This window comes from Acanthaster planci, linkage group LG06 (assembly GCF_054643075.1).
Source record: "Acanthaster planci isolate LZ-2023a linkage group LG06, COTS_SCS, whole genome shotgun sequence".
NCBI classification, from domain to species: domain Eukaryota; kingdom Metazoa; phylum Echinodermata; class Asteroidea; order Valvatida; family Acanthasteridae; genus Acanthaster; species Acanthaster planci.
In genome coordinates, this window is record NC_141782.1 from 17,263,066 (window position 1) to 17,287,671 (window position 24,606).

The following is a 24,606-nucleotide window of genomic DNA, read 5'->3' on the forward strand; positions in this document are numbered from 1 at the left end:
AAGGCATCAGCAGCATCTCATAGACTCCATTTCAACTGGGAGTGAGGGTTTTTCAACTTTAGGTGAAGGTTGGTTCATACTAGCGCCAAAGCAAACATGTAAACTGAATGAAAACTGAACCGAGTGAATGTAAACGTGTAATGTCAAACCAGCTATCTTTGGTGCCTATATGCGAAAGTTGAACACATTTAAACCCAATCAAATTTTGCTGCAAATATTTCTTTACGTCAAGTGCACTTGGATTTATTGTTCGTCCGAAGTATGAACCAGCCTAACAGTAAGTAGCCAAAAGTCTTCACGAGAAATACACTGGATTGATTGACATTGCATAGGAGGAAAACTCAAAACTCCTGCAGAGCCTCCAAGATGAAGAGACAAACCGACTGAAACAAAAACAGACGGAAGCCCTCCTAGAACATCAACTTGAACAGCAACATCAGGTAATACAGAAGATAGACACATTGGTTTTGGTTTGCTTAAGCAGGAAAAAACTTTGCTTAATAAACAAAGGTTACTCAGCTCAAACTCTATCTGATAGTCCTGCTAACCAAAAAAAAAGCTAAATACGATCAAAAAAGCAATATACATGTACATAACATGGAGTTTTGGCTGGTTACCTGATTTATCAAGTAAGGCTTTTTCGTGCTTAAGCAAATTTCATGCTTAAGCAGCTCTATGAAATTGGCCCCTGTAGATTGAAGAAGGATGAATTGCATAAGGCAAAGCACAAACAATTCTATTTAAAATTTATTGTTTTGTTCGCTCGAGCGTGGGCCGAGAATAATAGCTGAAAAGTGGGCTGAGGGATCTCAATTTTTACAGCGTCTCTTACCACTTCCTGGCGCGAAGGGGTTAAACACCTCTCCTTCAAATGATTTGTTGTTGTCATGCACAGCTTTTAGAATCTGAGCAGCAACAAAAGGTGGAGTTAAAAGCTGAAGCTGCCAGGCTGTTGACCAAACTTGACGACCTGGAGAAAGACTACTGCAGTAAGTACAATCTTGAATATTTAGGGCCTGTTTACTAAAGATTTGGCAACGATAGAAGAAGAACTTGCTTAGCGAACACAGCTCACCAAGCAGAATATTTTGCAGATTTGTTTGTATCTGGTCTCCCACTGATTAGTGCTCAGCATATAAATTTTGCTATGCAATTTCATAGTACAATATTTATACTGGCCTGTTTATTTATAAGCTAATAAGCTTCAAAATTTGGCACGGACAGAAGAACTTACTCAGCAAACACAGCTCATCAATTAGAATGCTTTGCATTTGTTTGTATGTGGTCTCCTGCTAATTACTGCTCAGCATATAAATTTGCTAAATTTTTTTAGTATGTTACTATTTGAGTCATGCCTGTCCATTTTAGTTTTTCTAATTAGTCGACAGGAACCACTGTAATTGCATTGCATGTTGCATGACTCAATGACATCTTGCTTTCACTTTGCAATTTTACTCAAATTGAGAACTCTCCGAAAGGGGAAATATGGAAGAAGAAAGTAAATTTGACAAAATATGCAGATTTCTGAGTTATCTTACTGTCACTCGTTTAAGCTGGCGGTGGTCAGGTGCATCACAACCAGAAATCACTATACGTAATGACTGATATACCAAACATTGAGTGAGGACCCTGTAATGCTACCATATTCAAACAGGATTCATAGCCATATATTTTCTGTTTGACAACTTTACATGTAAGCATGCAGTGATATCCTGTATCGTTCCTGTGAGTTCTGTACACGTGTATGGTGTCCCATGGTGTCTATGCTTGTCCCCACGCTTGAGTGATAGATGCCAGTGTTGTAGTCGAGACCATGCACAAGACCGGTCACAAGTAACAGGTTGAACAACGACACAGGAAGACTTTGTTGCAGTTAATTTGTATAGCTCGTGACTTGAATTCAGACTTGGAGGTCTTGTGCTGGGTCCAATTTTATAAAGCTGCTTAAGCCAAAAATCTGCTTAAGCGCGAAAAAAATTTGCTTAAAAAAACAGACGTTACTTGCTTAAACTCTGTGTGATTGTCATGCTAACCAAAGACAGCTATATACCAATTCAAAAGGGTATGCGTCACATGGAGTTTGGCTGGTTACATCAAGCAAGGTTTTCTCTTGCTGAAGCAGCTCTGTGATATTGGCCCCAGCTGGTCTTGTGTGGTCTTGTGAAAGTTTTAAGTGGTCTCGACTACAACACTGATACATCCTGAATTTCCATACACACACAGACTCGAATTTACCCATAGAGGTTAAGTGTGTATGGAGCAAGCCCTTAAGTGGTTGTTGGCCATTAACCACTACCTGCTGGACGACCCGTTTTCGAGTACATAGGCTTTATATGCAGAGCTGGGGAGCCTGGAACTGGGACAAAAGAGTTGGGCCTTATAACAAAAGAACGTGCTCAGCACAAAAGACTGAGCTGCTGGGCATTACCAACATTTTTTCGCTCTCAGTAGTGGAGATAATCAAGCCTTGTTTCGAAAAAGTATACCAAGGTTTGAGGCATTTAGAGTAAGCGGATTACCACTGGGGACAAAAGCTCTCCACCACTGCAGGGATGAGCCGCAGTGCACTGTGCTGGTTTCAGGAGCAAAAGAATCTTAGGTAACACCGCACAATCTGGCTGAAATATTCAGGAGTCACTGAATTTTACCTCTCAGCTTTAGAGTAGAACCCAAAGAGTCCTTAATTTTGGTATAAACGGCCATTAAATGAAATGATGAATTTTTGAAGAATTTTGAAAACGCAAAATCTTGAAAATGAGCCGGCATCTTGTCTTGCTCAAGAAAAATCCACCCGGCAGCAAGTGATTAATGGGTGTTGCAGCAAATATTGCTCCATGACCTTGTCTCTGAGTGTCAATACAGGAACCATGTAGAAAGAAATGTCCCACAAATTGTGAAAAAATTATAACCTGGGGTCAGCACTCTTAAAGTCTGACTTTGTAAAGGACTGTGTTTGTGGTTTCTCTTCATTTGAAGAAGTCAGTATTTTCCGCCCAAAATAATACCGTAGGCAAGCGGTTGAAGTGCAAGTTGAAGTATACCGTAAATTGTGTTTGTGGTTCTGCTGTAGTTGCCAAGAGCGAAGCTGAGGATATGAAGATCATGCTGCAGTCAGCAGATAAAGTGATGGGAGAGGAGAAGAAACAGCTACAAGAAGCTGTCGCTGAAAGGGAGAAAGCCTTCGCTGCCCTGGAATCTAAGGTGGGTATCTCTTGCCGGTAATGGACATGGATGAAGATGTCACCACAGAGCGCGGTCTTGCTTAGCAGCTGTTTATCCTGACCGATGTACATGTACTCTTGTGTTAACGGCAGTAAAGAATGATAGAGTGCATATTAGAGTAGAGGACAGTGTGCTGTTTTGGCCCTCGGCTTGACCTGGACAAGTGTCAATCAATTTCACGTTTGCCATTCTCTGTATGCACTTGCAAACTTTGTAATGGGCCACAGAGCTCATTAGAAATATTCAGTGGCATGGTATGCTCTGGTTGTGTTCAAGTTGTTTGGAAATGGGATAAAATAATACACAAGATATAGGCTTGCGGGTACACCATGGAACCAATCTCTTTCGGAAGAGGTGCGGTTCTTAGAAGAACCGGTGACCGGTTCCACCATGCAAAGCTTCAAATCTTACTTATAAAAAAATACACATGACTAGGATAATGGAGGGTGAACTTATTTGAGGTAGAGATAGAGTAAATATGGTATTGACCCTGTGTGAGAATAGTTGATGGTATAGTGTTGCCTAGTCATGAAATCCAGTGTGTTGCAACTGCTGTTTAGATGTAGAGTGCAATTCAACAACGGACCAGTTGCACTGATCAATGCACATATGCAATACAGTCACATTGGACCAACCTTTGTCAACCATTTGGTAAAATATTATTGTCACTCATATTTTGCCATTGGTTCCCCAGCTTGTGGGGTTCTCGGTCAGTGACACCTTGCGCAGTTATTTTTCATGGGAATGAATCCCTCTGTGTTCGTAAATGGAAATGACTATTGGTAGACAGCAGTGCAACCATTCTGTGGGGCTTATTTCCTAAGTGGCCAACTAGATGGTCCGAACTATTAATCGTTTGGGCGACATTGGTTGGACTAGGGTTCACTTAAGTCATCAATAGAACTTGCTCATAGCAATCACGCAACTGTCTTGTACATCCAAGTAGTCAGCGCCTGTATCAAAATCACTAATAACAGTCGACGTTACAAGAATCCAAACTGTGAACTGTTCTGGACTAGACTCGCATCAGCTTGACTCTATTTGTTGCTGATCACTAAATTCCCTCAGGTCATCCGTATGGAGGTGGAGTTATCCACAGCAAAGTGGGAGGCGGAGCTACTGACAGAGGAGAAGCGTGAGCTGGAGGATGTAGAGAACACCTTGCAAGCCGAGGTGAACTTCAAGGAGCAACAACAGGAAGAATTGGAGGCGGTCGTGAGGGAGGAGAGAGGACGTGTCCGGGCGCTGGAGGTGGAGATGCAGGTTAGAAATGGGAGGCACTAATTAAGGCCGAGTCAACTTGAATAAATGAATATATGAATATTCAACCTTTGATTTGATTGAATATTTGGTTGTACTCTCACAGTTTTATAAAAACAAATTTAAAAGAAGAAAAACTTGAGTGAAAAATTATTTTTGGCCATGCTGTTTGACACATGTAGCGGGGATACCCGACTTCCGGCAGTTACCAGAATTCCAGCTTTTTCGTATTTTGAAAAAACCTCTGGCCTTTGATATTTGTGGGCCAGAACGACACTATTTTTAACTCACATTTAAAACTTAAAAAAAATACAGCACTTTCGTATAACCATATGTGCCATAATACATGTGTACGATTCAATTTATACTTAGTATGGGCAATGTATAAGAAGTGCCCTTTGAGATATACCTGTATACAGGTGATATCCAGTATGTGAGGACTTGACTCCATGTACCTGTTTTAGTGTGGTGTACACTTTGCTGTAGTGAAATCATATAAATGTCACACGTATGACACGTCATGTGACACAGATAAATGTCACACGTATGACACGTCATGTCACACAGTTGTGTTTTTCTATACTACCAAATAAAGGACATTTTGTTACCCATGGTGCCTGCACTACAACACTCTCCCATTGACTAAGTACAAGAACTTACCATCAAGAACTACAGACAGATTACTCTGCACAGAGAAATATCCCTTATTCCCTCAGTGTTCTGTCTTCTATGGTAAAGTAAAATATGTATTCCAGAACTTCCCTGTAAAAGAGCTTCTTCCCTGCCATCTTGGAAAAGTCTGTAACTAAACAGTCCCAAAGAGAGTATTCACTTTGAGAGAATGTGGAGAGCTGTGTTACCCCAGTCAGCCCTATCTGTTTAAGAACGTCCGTCCTGTTGGTTTGTAGTCTTTGATGGAGAGACTTGACACCGAGTTTGAGAAGAATGCCAAGTTGTCGGCTGAGCTGCGGGAAGGGTCGGACAGCAAACAGCAGCTGTTGGAAACCTTGGAGGTGATGGAGCAGCTACGAGCCAGCACTAGTCAGCTTCACAACCTCTGCAGCGAAAAGGTGAAGAATAACCCCATTAATGTTGCTTCTTAGTGGTTCTGGAATTATTTATGTTTACGACACTGTCAGGAGATGTTTAAAGGTGGTCGTGCAACTGAAAAATTGACCCACAATCGTTTGTATTTGTCACTGCAGTGTCATGGGTCAGTAGCCAAAAAAAACGGGTGACGTTATGACAGAGTTCAAATGATTGAGCTTTGTCATGGTCGCTGACGTATCTTTTCATGTCTGAGCTAGTGCACAATAATCGCCATAGCTAACAAACATAACGGTAAAAAAAAAACCAACAAAAACTGCAGTTTGACTTATATACATGTAGCTTTATGGGAAAATTCTTTTACTCTACTTTTATGAGCGAAGACAGTGAAAACCTTCAATAATGGGCTTTTTACACTGAATGAGTGTGGAGCCTTATAAATTTCAAAAAAAGAAACATTTTCAAATGGCTTTAGAAATTGTTTAAAGTTTTTTTAAACAGTTGAGAGATGGCTTTTAATATATTCGAGACGGGACTTGGCATAGATTTGCATTGCTGTTTGGAAGCAACTGCATCTCCTACATAGTGCAATGGAAAATGAAGGAATAATAAATGTAAGTGCTACATATTGGTGAGGCCAAGACACCCGTTTTCAATTTATCAAAGGATACTCATCTGACAAGAGCCAAGGACGATTTGGATGCAGCTTCTGGGACGATAGCGGTGCTGCAGAAGAGAGCAGAGGAGGATAAGGTATGACGAGACTCGATGAGCCTTACCTTGGTGGTCATGATCCTACCCTGGCTATCTTTGGAACACTGTGTGAAAACCCGAGCCATAGAGTCAACAAAACTGCAACAGTTGTCAAAGTTGGATGCCCGTGAAGCGTAGCGACTCGGCAATTCAAATTCACATGACAGGACGTGCCATCCTGAAAAGTGAATCTCCAGCTTGATTTTCTGTAGCATTACATACCTGCAATTCATGAGTTTTCACTGAAATTTTACTCCAGAGATTGGCCCTTGATAAGCAACAGTTTCATCAGCTTTGTAGGTTCTGAATAGGATCATTTTAATATTCTTAGCATTAGCTCATGGCAATCTTCGCATGTAAGGAATAATTTAAAGAATATCTTCAGAAAACTAAATAGAGTTTCTTTTGTACTTTTTGAGAAGAAATTCGTTTCATACAAAATGTCAGCAGAAGACAAATGTGGACTTTCAATTGTTGCTTTCAATGAATTCTTTGAACTTTTGGTGAAGCATAAAAAAATCTATTGATTTTACTAAGTGCAAAAAGAAAAGCTTGAAGGGAAAAGCAATTTTTGGTCTTATTGTTGGGCACACATTTAACTGCCCTTAACTCTAGTCCCTCGTAATGCCTTAAAATGCACTTTTAGAATACATTATTGTAACCAAATAAATGAATTTCGTTTTTCATTTCACTGCTTTTTCACCTCCAAATATTTGATTTTGTAATTGAGTTCCTGATAATTGATTGCATTATGAAGATTTGAATTATTGGTGCAACTCTTGATAACTGTGTCTTGCCCTCCCTGCCTTTGTTTATTTTTAGGACGCCCTAGGCCGCATGGTGGGCACTGTTCACGACCTCCGCCAGACAATCCTGCTGAAGGATGACTCGCTGAACCTTGCCAGCCAGGAGCTGCAGGACACCAGGCACCGCTGCGAGTCCCTGCAGGCCGCCCAGGGGGAGTACAGGAACGAGGTGCAGGGGTTGCAGAGGGAGCTAGAGGAGCTGACAGAGGAGATGAACAGCCTGGGCTGCGCTCACAACATGGAGGTAAGGGGTCGTGGTGGTGAGACTGGTGGTGATGATTGATGGTGGTGATACTGATGTTAATTTTGCCTTGAAAAACATTTTCCCCTATTGGCTAGTTAACGTTTCCGAAGGAGCATCTGCTATTACAATACATGAAAAGAAAATCTGTAACCCACCTGTGTATGTAAAGACTTTGAGAAACTACATGAGCTAGGGGTATTGGTACACTGAAAACTAGAATGCCAAAATTTGGTATCACATTGGTACACCAATATGCATGTGGATGGACTTGGTTCAAGCAGGTTTTATTCATTTCAACCCTACCCAAACAGGTGAGTCCCCAAAGTACATTAGGACCCTTTATGGCAAAGGAAATAGGTAAATTAGTTGAGCAGATAATCTGAGATTTGCGATCCAGTAAATCAGAGGTCAGCCAGAAACTGGAGCGCATTGTTAGTGGTGTCAGACAAACAGGTGAAATTATGTAACAGGGGTTTAATAGGGCGGAAAGATTTCATGGAATGCCTTTGTCACCGTCATTAGGATGGCCTTTGATTTGAATTAGGATGATTTGTTCATAACTCATTTAAAGCTTTGTCTTTCCATGAGGTTGAGGCACCTTGTGTGATGTCTGACACATTTGCAAATGGGGTGTAAGGGTCTCCCGTGGTAACTGTTATGGAATGTTTCAAAGCATCTTGACATTTGTCAGCAAGGTATCTATAGAGAAAATGCAGTTCCAGACATAACATGGCCTCCGCACCATCCCCATCCTTTGCACTCAGATGGAGATGCTTCAAGAAGAGCTAGATGAGGTCAGAGGTCAGTACCAGAGCCTGATGGGAGAGATGACAGAGCAGGAGAAGCACCTTCAGGCTGCTCAGGCAGAGTGTGAGGCCAGTGCCGGACACTTAGTCGCCCTTAAGAAACAGGTCAGTCAGTTGCAAACCTTTTGTCGACTTGAAATCAAGTCGGTCATTGGGCAATTTTATTCGCCCACAGTGCGCTTATGGACATACTGCATGCACCGTTCCAGTTGCGGGGATGGAATAGAAACATCTTTGAACCCATTAACCCTCCTATGCTGAAGTCACTCTTTGGGTCACTCAGTAAACACCTCAAAGAAGCACAGCTGTGTTGTGTTGTGCACTGCACCAACTGTCCCTCACAGGAATATCAGATTGCACTTTTGTGCTGCCCAAGAACTGTGCTTCACTGTTTCATGTGCATCATTGTGCAGTAAACCAAATGCAGTAAAGAGGACTGCACAAAAGACCCTGGGTCATTTTGTGCTGGCAACCTACTGTGTACATGCTGAACCTGTGCATGTTTGAGTTCCATATAGAAACTGCATGCTCACCAGTGACTGCATTTGTGCTGTAAAACCATAGGAGGGTTAAGCACCTGTTCTCATTCCAATTACTGACTTGAATATCTGTTCTCAGCCTTGTGCGCGAAGAGTGGAGTGTGCTCCAAAAATTGGACGGAGTAGTCTAATTGGTTAAGAATCAAAGGGAAGTATACTTTTTTGGTATGTATGATTTAGCAGGTCTCCTACATACAGTACATACACGGCGTGCACTGGCACGATTTCACATGAGGAAAATGAGCCCATTTTGCCTTTTATCATCATAATCTCATTTCTTCTCACTCGGATACATGCTGGTGGCAGGCAGCACTGAAATGTATGGACGAAGTATGTGCCATTGTCTATGGCTTGCTGAAAGTGTGAAATTCCAGTGCTCTGACACTCACAAATGGAGGCAGTTACAGAATTACAAAAACTCTTAGTTTAACCACTTGCTGCCGGGGACCCATTTTCGAGTGCATAGCCGGAGAGCCCGAAACCCGCACAAAAGAGCTGGGCCTTGTATCAAAAGACTGTGCTTCGTACAAAAGACTGAGCTGCTGGGCATTACCGACATTTTTTCACTCTCAATAGTGGAGATAATCCAGCCTTGTTTTGAAACAGTATACCACGGTTTGGGGCATTTAGAGCAAGCGGATTACCAACGGGGACAAAAGCGCTCCACCACCGCAGCGATGTGCCACACAGCACCGCTGCACGCTAATCTGGCCCCTTTTGAAAAGAGGTCACCAGCGCACTGTGCCAGGTTCGTGAACAAAAGATAGTTATATAACACCGCACAATCTGGGCTCTTTTTACAAGGCTGCAGGCCTGGCTGAAATACTCAGGCGTCAATAGATTTTTGTCTGTCAGGCTAGAGTGGCCACCAGACAGTAATTTGTGTGGGGGTAAACGTCCACTAAATGAAGTGATAAAATTTTGAAGAATTTTGAAAACTGAAAATCTTGAAAATCGCCTGTATGTGTGCACTGCATTTTTCAAACCAACCAGCTACAAGTAGTTAAAAATTGCAGTTCTTTTGAGACTTATTTGTAAATGAATGCAGTCTAAAACTGCTGGTTATCCATTTTCTTTTATCAAACTTGTTCCAATGAAGATGTACCTCCTTTGGCAGTAGCACTTCCAGGCTAAGAAGCAAGTTATGAATTCTGCAAAAATGGCATGGCATATGCCAAAGCTGATAAGGTCTGTTCGTACTTCAGGCAAATGCAGAAGCAAAGGGAATATCGACATCATGAAGTGTTTCCAGTGAAATTTCTGTGGGTTGAAATGCTTCAACCTTTTGTGGATATGCAGTACGGATACTTGACCTGATGTCCCCAAAACTGACTTCATGCTCGCTTTCATGCCGATTATGCACAGACTACCACAACGAAACCAAACTACCCAAGCTACGTGGACATGCAAAGGGAAACTGCTTTTTAAATGCTCAGTGAATCATGGACCCCAGGTGGTGGCAGGGCACACCGGGCAGCGTATAATGCAGTGGTTACATGTGCATTCAATTAGCTACCATAGGCTACACAGGTTTAACCTCGTCCCCACTATCCTGCTTGTTTGAAACAGCAACACACAATCATCCCTAGGGTAGGACTGTCCCGTGTAAGCTAATCAAACAACCACTGCATATAGCAAACCAGGGACCCTCTTTTTTGTGTCTGTGTTTGTAGAAATCTGGCGAATTCCTTTCAGATTTTCAGAAGGGGTGCAGTAGATTCAATAACCTAGGGTATATAGCTTAGGGATCCTTTGGGGGAGGGGTCTCCTTTGTCACATATCAGGCAGGGTAGCCCAGTCAGTGAGCCACTACACTGGTGAAAGCAAGCTCCTAATCCTGTCAGTAATCTGGAGAGAGCATCGTCGGCTCTTTCTGTTCAACAGTGACAAAAAAGTTTACGTCACTCTGTACGAGAAAAAATACAGTTTTTAGAAAAATGGCAACTTGCCATGAACAAGACACTAGCCAAAGATTTCAGACCCACTACTGGACTAAACTTTCTCGTCTGTGATATCAGGAAATAAGTGGTGAAGATTTGAATATTTCCTGTTATTCCCAACCCAACCCCAACTCCCCTTTTCAAGGTGAGCACATATATCTCTACCTGTCCCTCCCAACTAGCGTGACCAGTGTGTTACAGCAGGACCAATTTCATAGAGCTGCTTAAGCACTAAATTTGCTTAAGTACAAGAAAACTTTGCTTAATAAATCAGGTTACCAGCCAAAACTCCATGTGATGTATACTGTTTTGGGATCGTATTTAGCTTTCTTTTGGTTAGCGTGACAATCTCATAGAGTTTGAGCTGGTAACCTTTGGTTTTTTAAGCAAGGTTTTTCACACTTATGCAAATTTTGTGCTTGTTTCCACTCAATTCAATTGACAAACTTTCTTGTAGAACAACTAGTGTATTGAAATTTCAACCGGCCAGGAACTGCACTTGCCGTGTGCCCAAACTTTCCTGAATGATAATTCATGTCAGGCATGATTCAAATCTTTGCTTATATCCACACCGTAAAGGTAGAAAGGAATACAATTATATTGCAACCAAATGACAATCCAGTCGGAAGTCCATGTCAGTCATTGCACGGATAATTCAGATATTGCTTTCCTAAATGTTTACAAACCACTTACAGCAAGGCCAATTACATGTCCATGGTATAAGCCAAATGACAGTTACAGATCGTACACGTCCCCAAACTACAAATTGCATGGTTATAAATTTACACCGACGCATCCGGCAACAAGCAATTTGGACTGATCATACCTCCTGATTACATCTTATTTTGCTGCACTACATAATTTATTAAAGCCTAAGATTGAATCTACTGTACATGCACCGATGGCTTATAATAGGTTTCAAAATTGCTGAGCACCAAATGTGTAAACCTTTCACAAGAAAACACTGCATTAAAAGCTACATGTACATGTAGCTCTGATTAGCCACAGAAGTGTAATATGTGTGGAGTTAAGTAACATTTTCTGGTTTTACTGCTAGAAACCAGTGTTTTTCCAGAATAGAACAGGTGTGCCCAGACCAGCGTACACGCTCATCTGCATGTGCTTCAGATTAGTGCCCATGTACGTACTTCAGTGGGCCTCTCCATCGATGATGCCCCTTGCACTTTTGTTGGCTTGTGTCCACTGAACTTCATAGGTAAACACACATGTGAACAAAGTACGGCATCATCAAGACAGAGATCCTATTACTGTACATGTATACATGTACTATGTTCCTTAAGACGTGTCATACTGCTACTTTTGTCTAATACTGCGTTGTATGAACACTCATTTAGCCGTCATGCTCAGTTGGGCAACTAATTCAGGCTTCAGTGTGAGATTCATGGCAGGTACGTGGTTGAATTCACTCTCAGAGACATCATTTTATCAAGCTGGTTATCTTTTTTTTTTTTTCAGAACAGCCCATGTATACTATGTTGGAAGAAAATCCAAGACCGAAGTTCTTGCGAAATATCGTAGTTGGTGCTTGTTTCATAACGGGTGTGACAAGCGTGAATGAGATTGTCATGTTGTGAGCCAACATGCACGTTCATATTTGAATTACGGCCATTGGTAATCAGAAGTTATCAGAATTACATGTACAAAACATTGTTATAAAAGAATCAGCATTGCCTGCAAATCAAATATGATTTACTATATTATTCACATACGAATAATATGCCTTTGAACAGGTACAAAACATAAGTTCTTGATAGTGTGTGGATATACATGTACATACATGTACAGAACATGTTTATGTGCCAAGTAGCATTCTGAATGCCCCAGCAATGGAAATTTGAAAAGTGCAAATCATATCAGTCAAACATGACGTCCACGATAGTGAATGATGAAATGATTAAACTCTGCATGTAGATATCATTGTTAATTCCCTACACCGATAGCATGTTAGAGTCAAGATGCAGTGGAATACATACATGTAGCATTGTTAGCACATTATATGACACAAAGCCACATTCAACTGATACATGTTCAAATGATCTTCTGGATTGCAATGTACCTGTTCAACACTCCATTTGAAGTGGTTTGTTATATAATAGATCAGTGCTGTATTCGAATCCATCACAAGTCCCTGTAAGTTCATCACAAGTCATTCAGTCTTAAGCCAATTTATAAGCTTTTCATAGGAGCTGTGACAGAAGCATTCCTTTGTCACTGTTGTCCTTGTTACTCATGACTGGCCTTGTGAAGGGACTTGTGACTGGACTTGTTAAGGCACTTGTAAAGAAGGACTTGTGATGGACTGGAATACAACACTGTCATAGATTACTGGCTATGGCAACAGTTACATCTCTTTCTCAGTGTGTGGAATCCAATATATACTGTTCCGTGGAGAACCTTCCTGAACTCTCTATTCTGCATAAGTAAGATGAGTCCATCAGTCCAGTATTAAGACGTGTAAAAGATGGCTGCAGCGAATGTGCTTAGATACTGAGAGGAATATTCACTACAGAAAGAAATGATACTGTGAGTAAAGGAATCCAGCACACAGATAAACACATCAAATGTTACAGCCATGGTGGTGAAAGACTTTGAGCTGATTCTTGGGGGGACGTTAGCTCCATCTGCTGCTTCTTGGTTTTCTTGGGCAATGCGCCGAGGTCTGGCAATCACCGTAATGTGGAGGTATAAAACCACAATGGTCATCAGACTGATTGAAACGATTCCAAGACATATCAGACAAATTAGGGTACCACTTAGGGGTCTGCATGACATTACTGTCAAGACAATGCTAGTCAATATAACAACCACCCAACTGCATACAACAGCAATCCCTGCCCTGCGGAGTGTCATTAGCCGTGGGTAGTACAGACACCAGGCAATAGCGAGGTACCGGTCAGTGGTCACCAGCAACAATGACAACAGGCACTCCAAGAAAAACACACTTTCAAGAATCTCATGTAGCATGTAAAGTGCACGGTGAACAGAGCATGTTGCCTGCTTACAGGTTATGAGTGGGAAAAGCACAGACAGTCCCATACCAAGATCTTAAAGGCTGAGAGAGGTCATGAAAATTCTTGTCCATGTTTGAAAGGTGCTCATCCGATAGATGACAAGCAAGCATAATGGATTCCAAGTCAAAATGAGCACAAGATTCAGTACAGATTCAGATGTTGCATTATCACGCCAAGCCATGACGATGCTTGAAGATTTGCGGCTTTTGCTGCTAGTCTGTGTGACACACGTGGTGCAGCTTGTTGTTGACAACAAACAAGCATAGGGGATGCCAAGCCGGTATCATCGCAAGATTTGGTGTTGAGGTCATCCACAGGAGATGTGTCAGCAGACAGAGCGATGGGGATGCTTTGGAGAACTACAGCACTCTCTCTGAAGCTGTGGCTCTTTGCAATCGGCTCTGTGGCTTTTTCTTTATAGTCTTCCTGTGGTCTTTTCCTTGGTAACTGGCGTGTTTGGCAACCTGTCTCCTTACCCTTGTTGGCTTTTACCCTTGTGTAATTAGCCCTTCTGAGTTTGACTGACATTAATGTACATGTATTTGTATGCACGCTTCCTTGTCACTTGTCACGTTCAAATACCCCATCTGAATTGTACAGTTAAAGTCATTAGATCACAAAGACACTCAACTTCTCAGTGACGTGATAATGACAGCGAGGTATGTGAGAAATATATGACAGTCACCACAAGTGTTTTGAGGAGCTCATTTGTTCACGTCTTTACCCTTAATGCAAGGTGGTTTAGGCAGCAGCAATTAGGTCAACAAAGGAAAGGCAGGGTCTTGAGATGTTTGACAGCTCCATGTAGATACTTGAGCTAATGGGAGTAGGTAAGCCTATTATGACGTGAAAGGAAACTCATTCGGCAGGAAAGGTACATGTACTCAACAGGTGTATGAACAGTTCATTACAAGATAGGGAATATCTGTGGTTCCAGATTTAGCTGAATATCAGCTCCGTTTCCCACTCCACCTCCTTTAAGAGTGGGGCCCTCTTGCCACAACTGGCAGGATGATAGACAGGTAGATGTTGTATATCAAACCAAGCTGTGGTATTGCTTGGATTAACCCATCCAAATGAATTGTCATAACTAAACCGCTGGACCATTCCTTGGAACAATCAGCTTGATTGATCTCCGTGTTTAATGACTATAATAATCACCTGTACTTTCAGAAAGGAAGAGGCGCCAAATGTTCTGCTCATGCAGATTTTGTGTCTCCAGTTCATCAAGCAAAGTACATTCAGATGCTCTTATTCCAATGACTTGGTTACGTGTCCACGAATATATATTCAAATTACAATCATCGCTTCCTCGAGGTATTTTGCTCTTTTGTTGCCTCTAAACAACGGTCCCATATCCTCCTTAAAAGTCTAACTGGTAAAAGAGGTATTTTACCACCTTTGATGTGGTTTCTTTTGAAATCTCTTTGCAAAATAAAAATAAAATGTTAATTGCAAACTGATTAAGTCATACTTTACAAATTAAGTGCTGCGAAGGGGTTTGTAACTTTTTCAACTGCTTGGGCTGTAATTGGTGTGCAGGCTCCAAACCAGTTTTAAGCATGCTGTTTAAAACTTGCCAAACACTCGTTTAATTCATTTAAAACAAACAACCTGTAAGCAGTACTGGCTCCCTTAATGGTATACCCAGCAAGAAATGAGACCGAGGGGTACCCCCCCAACATGTCCATACCCTGTCCATATTCCAGACTATTGTTACTTAACACATCCCCCCCAAGATGTCTGAAAGGAATTCCCCAGATTCCTGCGAGACAATGACCAACACAAAGCAGGGGGGGTTCTCCCTGTCTCATACCTTGCTGCATATGCTTAATGGAGAGGGTGAAATTTTCAAAGCACTAATCATTATTGTCTGACTAAAAGTGGTTGTGCTTGGGGAAAAAATTGGTACATAAAGGAAACGTGAATGCCCCAACATTGTCAGCTCATCCTGATGACAAACTAAGGGATTTCTGTTGCTTTATTGGCAACCTACATGTAGATTGCAGGTGAGCCCTACCGGTAGGTCTGTGCCATATTTTCACACTGTAGGCCTTAAAGTTTACCAAATCACTTCAGCCACCTATACCCCATTCACACGCTCACAGACTAACCAAACTGTATGCTCCACTGCTGATTGTTTCTGTGTTTGCCAGTGGCTTGCATTGGGTGGGTAACAAGAGAATGCTTTTTTAAATCAAATTAAATCTTCACAAGTAAGGTCATATCACTGTACACGTACATCTATGTGGGGGGGAGGCAGACTTGGAATACACCCGTATCAAGGTATGAATTGCATGTACATGTATTCTCCCAAATGTGATTTAATGAACAATTGCAGAATATTTCAATTTGTCATTTTTTACCCAGATTTTGTTAACTTTGCATTTCAACACCAGAAAATCATTCAAATGAATGAATCTTGACGATACCAATTTATATTCCTAGAGTTTAGGTATCCCTGTCACTAGTGCAGAAACCTTGATAAATTAAGTTTGCTGGTATCACTTTAAAATTGGTAGAGAGTGACCTGTGAAGTCTTCATGTGTGAAGTTTGAAGCTGATGATGTCATCATACCAGAAGTTACAATGAAAAGATCAATTAGTTTTTAAAAATATCTAACAAATCAACCATGAAAGATACATGTATCAGGAATTGTGCATTAAATGATATAATAAATAGTGCCTTCCACTGTCCTAGGCATTTGGCTAATTCTGTCCTCACATGTACAAAAATGTAACCTGCCAATGTAAAAAAAAACTACCCACAATAGTCGGACCCTTGAAAATTCTATGCAACACAGAGCACTGTTTTGGTTTAACACACACATGCACTTTGTATTGTGCAGTCCGTACATGTACATGTATGCATCCGCTGGAGATCGCTCAGTTGGCGCAGGGCCAAATTAACTCATAGCTGTGGGGCACAGTCCAGTGGTCCAAGAAAGGACTGCGGAGATGTTAGTTTGATTCCCGCCCATTCCAGTTATTAACTAATTAACTGATTAATTTTTTTCTCCAACTGGAAGAGGTGCCTGAAACAGCTCAGTGTTTGCCTTACTTGTCTCGGTTACATGTATTTTGCAGGTGTTTATAGCTGTACATATATTTGCATTGTACAGTCCAAAACTTTTGTGTTCCTTGCATGTTTTTCTGCACAATGGTGATCTAGTGATTGCCTTTATACATGTAACTGACTCTTGTTGGGTAGGAAACACAGAGGCATGGTAAGGCATTGGTAAGCACTGGTGCAGTGAACTTATAGAATGATAGGACAAGGGCACGCGTCCTTTGTATTAGTAACATATATCAAGGTAGAAGCAAGAGGCTGTGAAAGTCTTGAAAATCTTCTGTGTTGTCTCTGAAATATTTTACACGACACATTTACATACATGTACATGTATCAAGCATGATTACAGCTGCAGTCCCGAGTCAGTGAATGGAATCGTGCAGAAACTGCTCTGTAGAGAACCTTCCTGAACTCCCTGTTTTGCATGTGTAAAATGATTCCATCGGCCCAGTAAGACACGTAAAAGATGGCTGTCGTAAATATTTGTAGGGACAAGCTTACACCAATGTTCATCACAGTGAGAAATGAAACTGTCAAATAAGGAATCCAGCACACGGATAAAAATGCCAATGTTACAGGCACGGTGATGAAAGACTTGGAGCTGATTCTTGGGGGGAGGTTAGCTCCATCTGCTGCCACTTGGTTTTCTTGGGCAATGCGCCGAGCTTGTCGTCTGGCAATCACCAAAATGTGGAGATATAAAATCACCATGGTCAGCAGGATCAGTAGAATGAATCCAATTAGTGTAAGATTTATTACTCTAATGTTCTCATAGCTGTACATATTTAGCATAAACCACACAGTCATCACAGTGGCAGACATTATGGCCAACACCCAACTACTGACCACAGCAATCACTGCTCTACGAAATGTCATCAGTCGTAGGTAGTGCAGACACCAGGCAATAGCGAGGTACCGGTCAATAGTCAGTAGCAATAGTGACAGTAGGCACTCCAGCAAGAAAATAATGCGAAGAATTGTCTGTGCGGTAAATGAAATTGGTCCCACATCCATGTACGTGTAGAAAATATTGGGTAAAAGTACAAGCAGTCCCACACCAAGATCTGATACTGCAAGAGATGTCACGAAAGCTCGTGTCGATGGCTGAATGGTATTCATCCGGTGGAGAACAAGCAAGCATATTGAATTCCAAATCAAAATCAACAGCAGATTCAGTGCAGTTGTGACAGTTACAATAAGCTTTGGCAAGTCATCCGTATCTTCAGTAGATGTGTTTCCAGCGATAGCCATGATGGAGCTTGGAGAGTGTCTTGTCTTGTCCAAAGCTGCTGCTCCTTCCTAGTGCTGTGCAAGTGTTCCATTGTGCTATTCATCGTTGGCATTTGCTCTTCTCGCTTAGCATAGCCGTGATCTTTTCCTGTGTAGTGTGCGTGTGATTGACAGCCTCCTTCCTGGCTCTTGTTCTCAATTTAATATGCCTATTCTGGATGCTGTCCGGAGGATGGGCCCAAGATGGCAAGTGCATTTGACTTGTTCATTTACATCCTATGTGCATTTGTATTGCACGGTCAAAGTAATAACACAGAGAGTGCATCCCACTTCTAAGATGTACATGTCTGTATCATTACAACTGAGAAATGGACAACTGCTATAGTGAATTAGTAATTGATTGATGCTATTAATGCACCAAGGATCTAGCTTTACACGTAATTTCCTCTCAAAGTTTGTTATCTAGTTCATCAATCGAAGTTATTGTTGCTGTCACTCTTCCGTTTTATTTCTTATTGCTAAGTATCGTGATTCCTAAAGTACATGTACTTGGAAGTTTAATCCCTGCCCCGAGAATGCCAGTCTGTTTTTAAAAAAAATCAATCAGTGAATTGTACGTGTAGGTGCTCTTATGCTTGTGGTGTAGTACATGTACGTTGAGCAAGTGTTTTACTGCGACATACGGCACGTACTTAAAGACTTGGAGTTTTTGATTCCCCCACCAACAGTCGAGTTGTACATTTTGTGGATTTTTTTTTCACACTGAAATTTGCTTGTGTCTGAACTTTAACCCACATTTCTCTTTTGTTTGTGGACCTTCTATGCATCTTTCCACTCCGAATGATATCTCCAGATATTTTAGTGTTGAAGTATTGGTTGAGCACAAGTTAATGAACTTTGTACAACTTGTTTTTTGACAAATGTGTATACTCCTGAACACATTTGAATGACGGTATTCTGTCACTAATACATGTAGCTCCTCATCCTTATCTGCCTGGCAGAAGCACCCCCTCATTGGCTGAAAAGAGTCATGTTGGTGGGAAGTGTTCAACAGCTGCATCTGAAGCTTTTTAGAGCTAGGCCTAGGTCTCCACTCCATTAGAAATACGGGGAGAGGCACTGACAGTAAAAGTGGCTACCGCTCTGGAAGCTCTACTGAGACATGACCTTTGCAATATTCTGTCTAATTAAACCCTGGTTTCCGCTGCATGATTTTCCTAAAACAGAAGCACTCGTAAAGGAATCATGCTGTTTGCACGGTCTGTGCATCCTCTGGTACAGTACATGTACATTGTGCAGTAAATAAATAAGGAGGTACATGTACATTGTACATGCGTGTAACCAGTGAAGTGCAGTTCCTTCCAAAGGAACTACCATTGCTTTGAAAATCGGACCCTCTTGGTCCTGCTCGAGGTGGAATCATGATTGCAATATGTAGATTTCGTCTGAATCACTGATTAAACTGAGTCATCCATGAGCCTTTGGATCAAGTTTAAGTTACAGTGACCATGACAGTCACAAATACATGTACAGTGCATCTGCAGCCATATCCAAGCTGTTGTTGCTTCTAAGAGTTAAACTATATATGTAAGTGCAATCCTGCATGATCTGTTTATCAACATGGAAACCTTTAACCATCCACACCAGTTTGTACACAATTTAGACATTTTCAAGATGGAAATTTTCCATCTAGTTCTCCTGCCTGGTCCCACTCTGTTAAATCAGTCATACACAGTATGAAACTAGTTTGATGGTTTAAACATGTATTTCATTCATGTCCTAATTATTACTATCAGTTGGTATTTTTTACTATGAAGCTACTAGCCAGGCTAGCAAATGCCAGTTGCAGTATAACCTTATTGCCAATTGTTTTCTTCATTCATGTCCTAATTATTACTATCAGTTGGTATTTTTTACTATGAAGCTACTAGCCAGGCTAGCAAATGCCAGTTGCAGTATAACCTTATTGCCAATTGTTTTCTTCATTCATGTCCTAATTATTACTATATCAGTTGGTATATTTTACTCTGAAGCCAATAGCCAGGCTAGCAAATGCCAGTCGCAGTATAACCTTATTGCCAATTGTTTTCTTCATTCATGTCCTAATTATTACTATATCAGTTGGTATATTTTACTCTGAAGCTACTAGCCAGGCTAGCAAATGCCAGTTGCAGTATAACCTTATTGCCAATTGTTTTCTTCATTCATGTCCTAATTATTACTATATCAGTTGGTATATTTTACTCTGAAGCTACCAGCCAGGCTAGCAAATGCCAGTTGCAGTATAACCTTATTGCAATTGTTTTCTTCATTCATGTCCTAATTATTACTATATCAGTTGGTATAATATTTTACTCTGAAGCTACTAGCCAGGCTAGCAAATGCCAGTTGCAGTATAACCTTATTGCAATTGTTTTCTTCATTCATGTCCTAATTATTACTATATCAGTTGGTATAATATTTTACTCTGAAGCTACTAGCCAGGCTAGCAAATGCCAGTTGCAGTATAACCTTATTGCAATTGTTTTCTTCATTCATGTCCTAATTATTACTATATCAGTTGGTATAATATTTTACTCTGAAGCTACTAGCCAGGCTAGCAAATGCCAGTTGCAGTATAACCTTATTGCAATTGTTTTCTTCATTCATGTCCTAATTATTACTATTTCAGTTGGTATATTTTACTCTGAAGCCAATAGCCAGGCTAGCAAATGCAAGTTGCAGTATAGCCTTATTGCAATTGTTTTCTTCATTCATGTCCTAATTATTACTATATCAGTTGGTATATTTTACTCTGAAGCCAATAGCCAGGCTAGCAAATGCCAGTTGCAGTATAACCTTATTGCAATTGTTTTCTTCATTCATGTCCTAATTATTACTATATCAGTTGGTATAATATTTTACTCTGAAGCTACTAGCCAGGCTAGCAAATGCAAGTTGCAGTATAACCTTATTGCAATTGTTTTCTTCATTCATGTCCTAATTATTACTATATCAGTTGGTATATTTTACTCTGAAGCCAATAGCCAGGCTAGCAAATGCCAGTTGCAGTATAGCCTTATTGCAATTGTTTTCTTCATTCATGTCCTAATTATTACTATATCAGTTGGTATAATATTTTACTCTGAAGCCAATAGCCAAGCTAGCAAATGCCAGTTGCAGTATAACCTTATTGCAATTGTTTTCTTCATTCATGTCCTAATTATTACTATATCAGTTGGTATATTTTACTCTGAAGCTACTAGCCAGGCTAGCAAATGCCAGTTGCAGTATAACCTTATTGCCACTTGTTTTCTTCAGTGGCAAAATACTTTAATGTATGAGCTGAAAACACAGATTCAAGGCCTTTCCTCACAACTTTGAAGACTAAATAGTAAAAAAATCAAAAGGTGAAATGAAGGCAGGGTGTAGTTTTTAATTAATCTGTGGTGTTTGACTGCAAAAAATCCCTAATTGAAGAGCCTTAGACTGTAAAGTGCAGAGCTCTGGACTTACATGTACTTGCAGCTGCACATCTACATGTACATCTGTTTTTCAGAAAAAAAAGTGGTTCTGAAATTGAATTTCTGTCAAACTAATGTAGTAAACTGTCATAAAACGGTGGATGGCTTGCACTGAAATATTTACGAGGGAGTTTATTGCCATGCATGCATATCTTAGATAGTAGACAGTGAGAATAAATAATACTTCCATGCAGTATTGGGCCCTTTTTAAAGCATACGGTGGACACTAAAGGAGGGTGCTATTTGAAGTGGGTAAGTTTGATTTTACCTGAACCAAATAGTGCCCTCCTATTGTATTTGCCATACCTCAAATGTGCCAGTGCAAGTGGGGTTAATTAACAAGTGTGTAAGTGAAGGGGTTTTAAAGCAATATTTAACATCCAGATTGTACACAAATGGTATTAATGACTTGAGTAACATATACATTAATTCTTTTGTCTTAGCTAATAATCACTAATGCATGTGAAAGTAAAAAAGAGTGTGATATTTCTTACCTGATCAAGCTGCCGTAGAATACCGTATTGAGATTTCCATTCATACTGTTTTTCTGAGATGTTTCAAAATTGATCAGAAAGACTAAGTGTAGGCAGGATTGAGGAGGGTGTACATGTACGTGTAGTGGCCAGAGCAGGTTGTTCAATATCCCAAAGTACCTGTTGCTTGAAAACTTCAGAAGTACAACATCAGAAGTTATCACAGGAGTGTCACTTATACCAGGGGAGGTCTGTGCTGAAGACAATCAATTTCTTGTTCAGTACTTCCACTTTTGCACTATCATGTCATTCATGCGCAATAATTCGGCCATTGCTTTTTAGACATTAGGCTGTGTTGGCTTCATTTTTGTTCAGTTCAATTATGGTGGCTTCAATTATTTTGAGCACTGTACTTACATGTATTTACAATAAACAACTAATCTTACTAGCTGTCTGTCGTGTGACCTGTCAAGTGAGTCTTCAGTCACGTGACAAAGTCCCAAGGTTTCAAACAAAACATTACCAAATAAATAATTAAGTTCCTGTAACTGATTGATTTCATGTTTGACAGCCATAACTAAAATTTTCTTCATCTCAGAAAAATCAGAAGTTTGTTAAATTATTCTTAGATCCTTGAACTGCAGACTGATTTATTCTTACTGAGCAAGTTAAAGCCGTGCCTCATACTCCTTAGTTCTTCATTATCTAGAGGCTTGGTACATGTATGTACATCATTGTTAATCTATGAAAAGAACTCTGACGATAATATAGGTACATTGAGCATTTTAGATAACATGACTAATAAACACATTGCTTGTTTCAATGTCTGAAGTCTAAAATACATTTCCAGATTGTAGAAATGAAAATTTGTTTGTATTAATTTTTAGATGCAAATCCTTTTAAGGGAATGATATTGAAAGCCGTGCACAGAACAATCACAGATTCGTTGAAATACATAATGGACTTGCAATGAGGTAACTACATTGTAGTTCACATCTACATGTATACACCCCAAGAAAATGTGAGCGACCAGAAAAGGATCCTGTTTCCCTGAGCCTGAATTATACAAGCCTCATAAGGGAAAAAAACTTTTCAGGGTTTTATCATTGAGCTGTTTTGACTCAACCATATAACTAATAACTGAATAAGACATTCAACAGGCAATTTAATAATCAAACAGGTGCTTTTAGTTTCCCAACATTTGCTGCTCAATGCTCATTGTTCTTGTCATCTTAAGGGCATTTTAACCCGTCAACATTTTCAAGTAGTAGTGCCTGAGTAGGTACTAATCTTTCAAATTCACGTGCATGTGTCCAATTCAAGCTGATGTACAAGTTAGGTTCATGTACTAGCCGGTGAACCACACATGACCATACTTCAGCCAACCATGATCAACAAGAGGTGGTTATGCACTGTCAGTAGGAAGCCTTGAAAACTATGGCACTGGTAACTTGAAAACTATGGTACTGGTAAGATTAATACGACAGTATGCTTTCAAATTTAGACCACTGCATGAATGGCATTGGCTCCTGAACTGAGCAGTGTGGATCTGGTTTATGTAGAGTGCTTGAATTTGATCTAAGATAAAGAATTAAGTTTTAAATTAATTTGGACGAATGCATGTAGCTGGCCCTTGATTGATAGGAAACATGGAGTCAAGCTTCCACACCTGTTGAATGGCTCCATACATGTACATGTACATGCATAGACAGCATAAAGGTATTGGGTCGTCATGAGAGTCAGTGTTGATTCAGTGTTGTTACCAACTTTATCCAAAAGAATGACCGAGAAGGTTGCGATAGAATTGTAAGCTAACTGTTGACTGAACTGGAGAATTGAAAAGCAGACTAATACTGGATCTGGATACTGAATACTAGATACTGAATACGGGATACTGAGGAGCTGTGCAATGATGCAGGACTTACATACAGGTAGAAACAGGATGTAGGTAAAGTCACAAAACTTAAGAAAAGAAAGTCTTAGTCACATGACTTAGTTGGATTTTTAGAACAGTGACTGTGAATGAATAATTTCACCTTAAAACAATGTCTTTGATGGATGATAGTACAAGCTTAAATGAAGCATGGTGAAGTGTGCCTAGCCTCTGGGCTAACAAGGTCAAATAGGCGGAAACAATATACATGTACACTGTACAAGATACTGTGTGGTTGTACTCTTACAAGGAAAATGCAGTGAGTTTTGTGTCTAAGAAATGGCAAACAGGATATATACAGGACATGAAAAAAGTTGTCAAAGTTAAAAATGAAGATTCTGAATGCTAAATTCACTAAAAGAAATAAAGGCAAGTAATTCAAGCAATTGTGCAAAAAATGCTACAAACGCATAGATGTACATGTAGGTCCTCTCTGTGTAATATTTTTACTGGAATAAGAGTTTACACTGGATTGAGGTCCTCTGTTGTTTGTGAGGTACATTGTAATTGCACAGATATCAAGCCTGGTACCAGTTACATCTCTGTCCCAGTACATGGAATCCAGCAGATACTATTCTGTGGAAAACCTTCCTGAACTCCCTGTTTTGCATGTGTAAAATGATTCCATCGGCCCAGTACGACATGTAAAAGATGGCTGCCATAAATATTTGTAGGGACAAGCTTATGCGAGTGTTCACCACAGTGAGAACTATTAATGTGAGATAAGGAATCCAGCACACGGATAAAA

At 40.4% G+C, this 24,606-nt stretch overlaps 1 protein-coding gene across 1 annotated transcript in view; it reads left to right on the forward strand.

The window, feature by feature from the left end:
• The window catches only part of kif15 (kinesin family member 15), a 48,365-nt gene that overhangs the window by 16,689 nt on the left and 7,070 nt on the right, over positions 1-24,606 (forward strand). The window contains exons 19-26 of the mRNA XM_087138073.1: positions 333-440; positions 896-989; positions 3,071-3,201; positions 4,291-4,485; positions 5,391-5,552; positions 6,196-6,282; positions 7,105-7,332; positions 8,097-8,243. Of these exons, the coding sequence (XP_086994199.1) occupies positions 333-440; positions 896-989; positions 3,071-3,201; positions 4,291-4,485; positions 5,391-5,552; positions 6,196-6,282; positions 7,105-7,332; positions 8,097-8,243 (1,152 nt within the window). The remainder of the gene's footprint in view (positions 1-332; positions 441-895; positions 990-3,070; positions 3,202-4,290; positions 4,486-5,390; positions 5,553-6,195; positions 6,283-7,104; positions 7,333-8,096; positions 8,244-24,606) is intronic.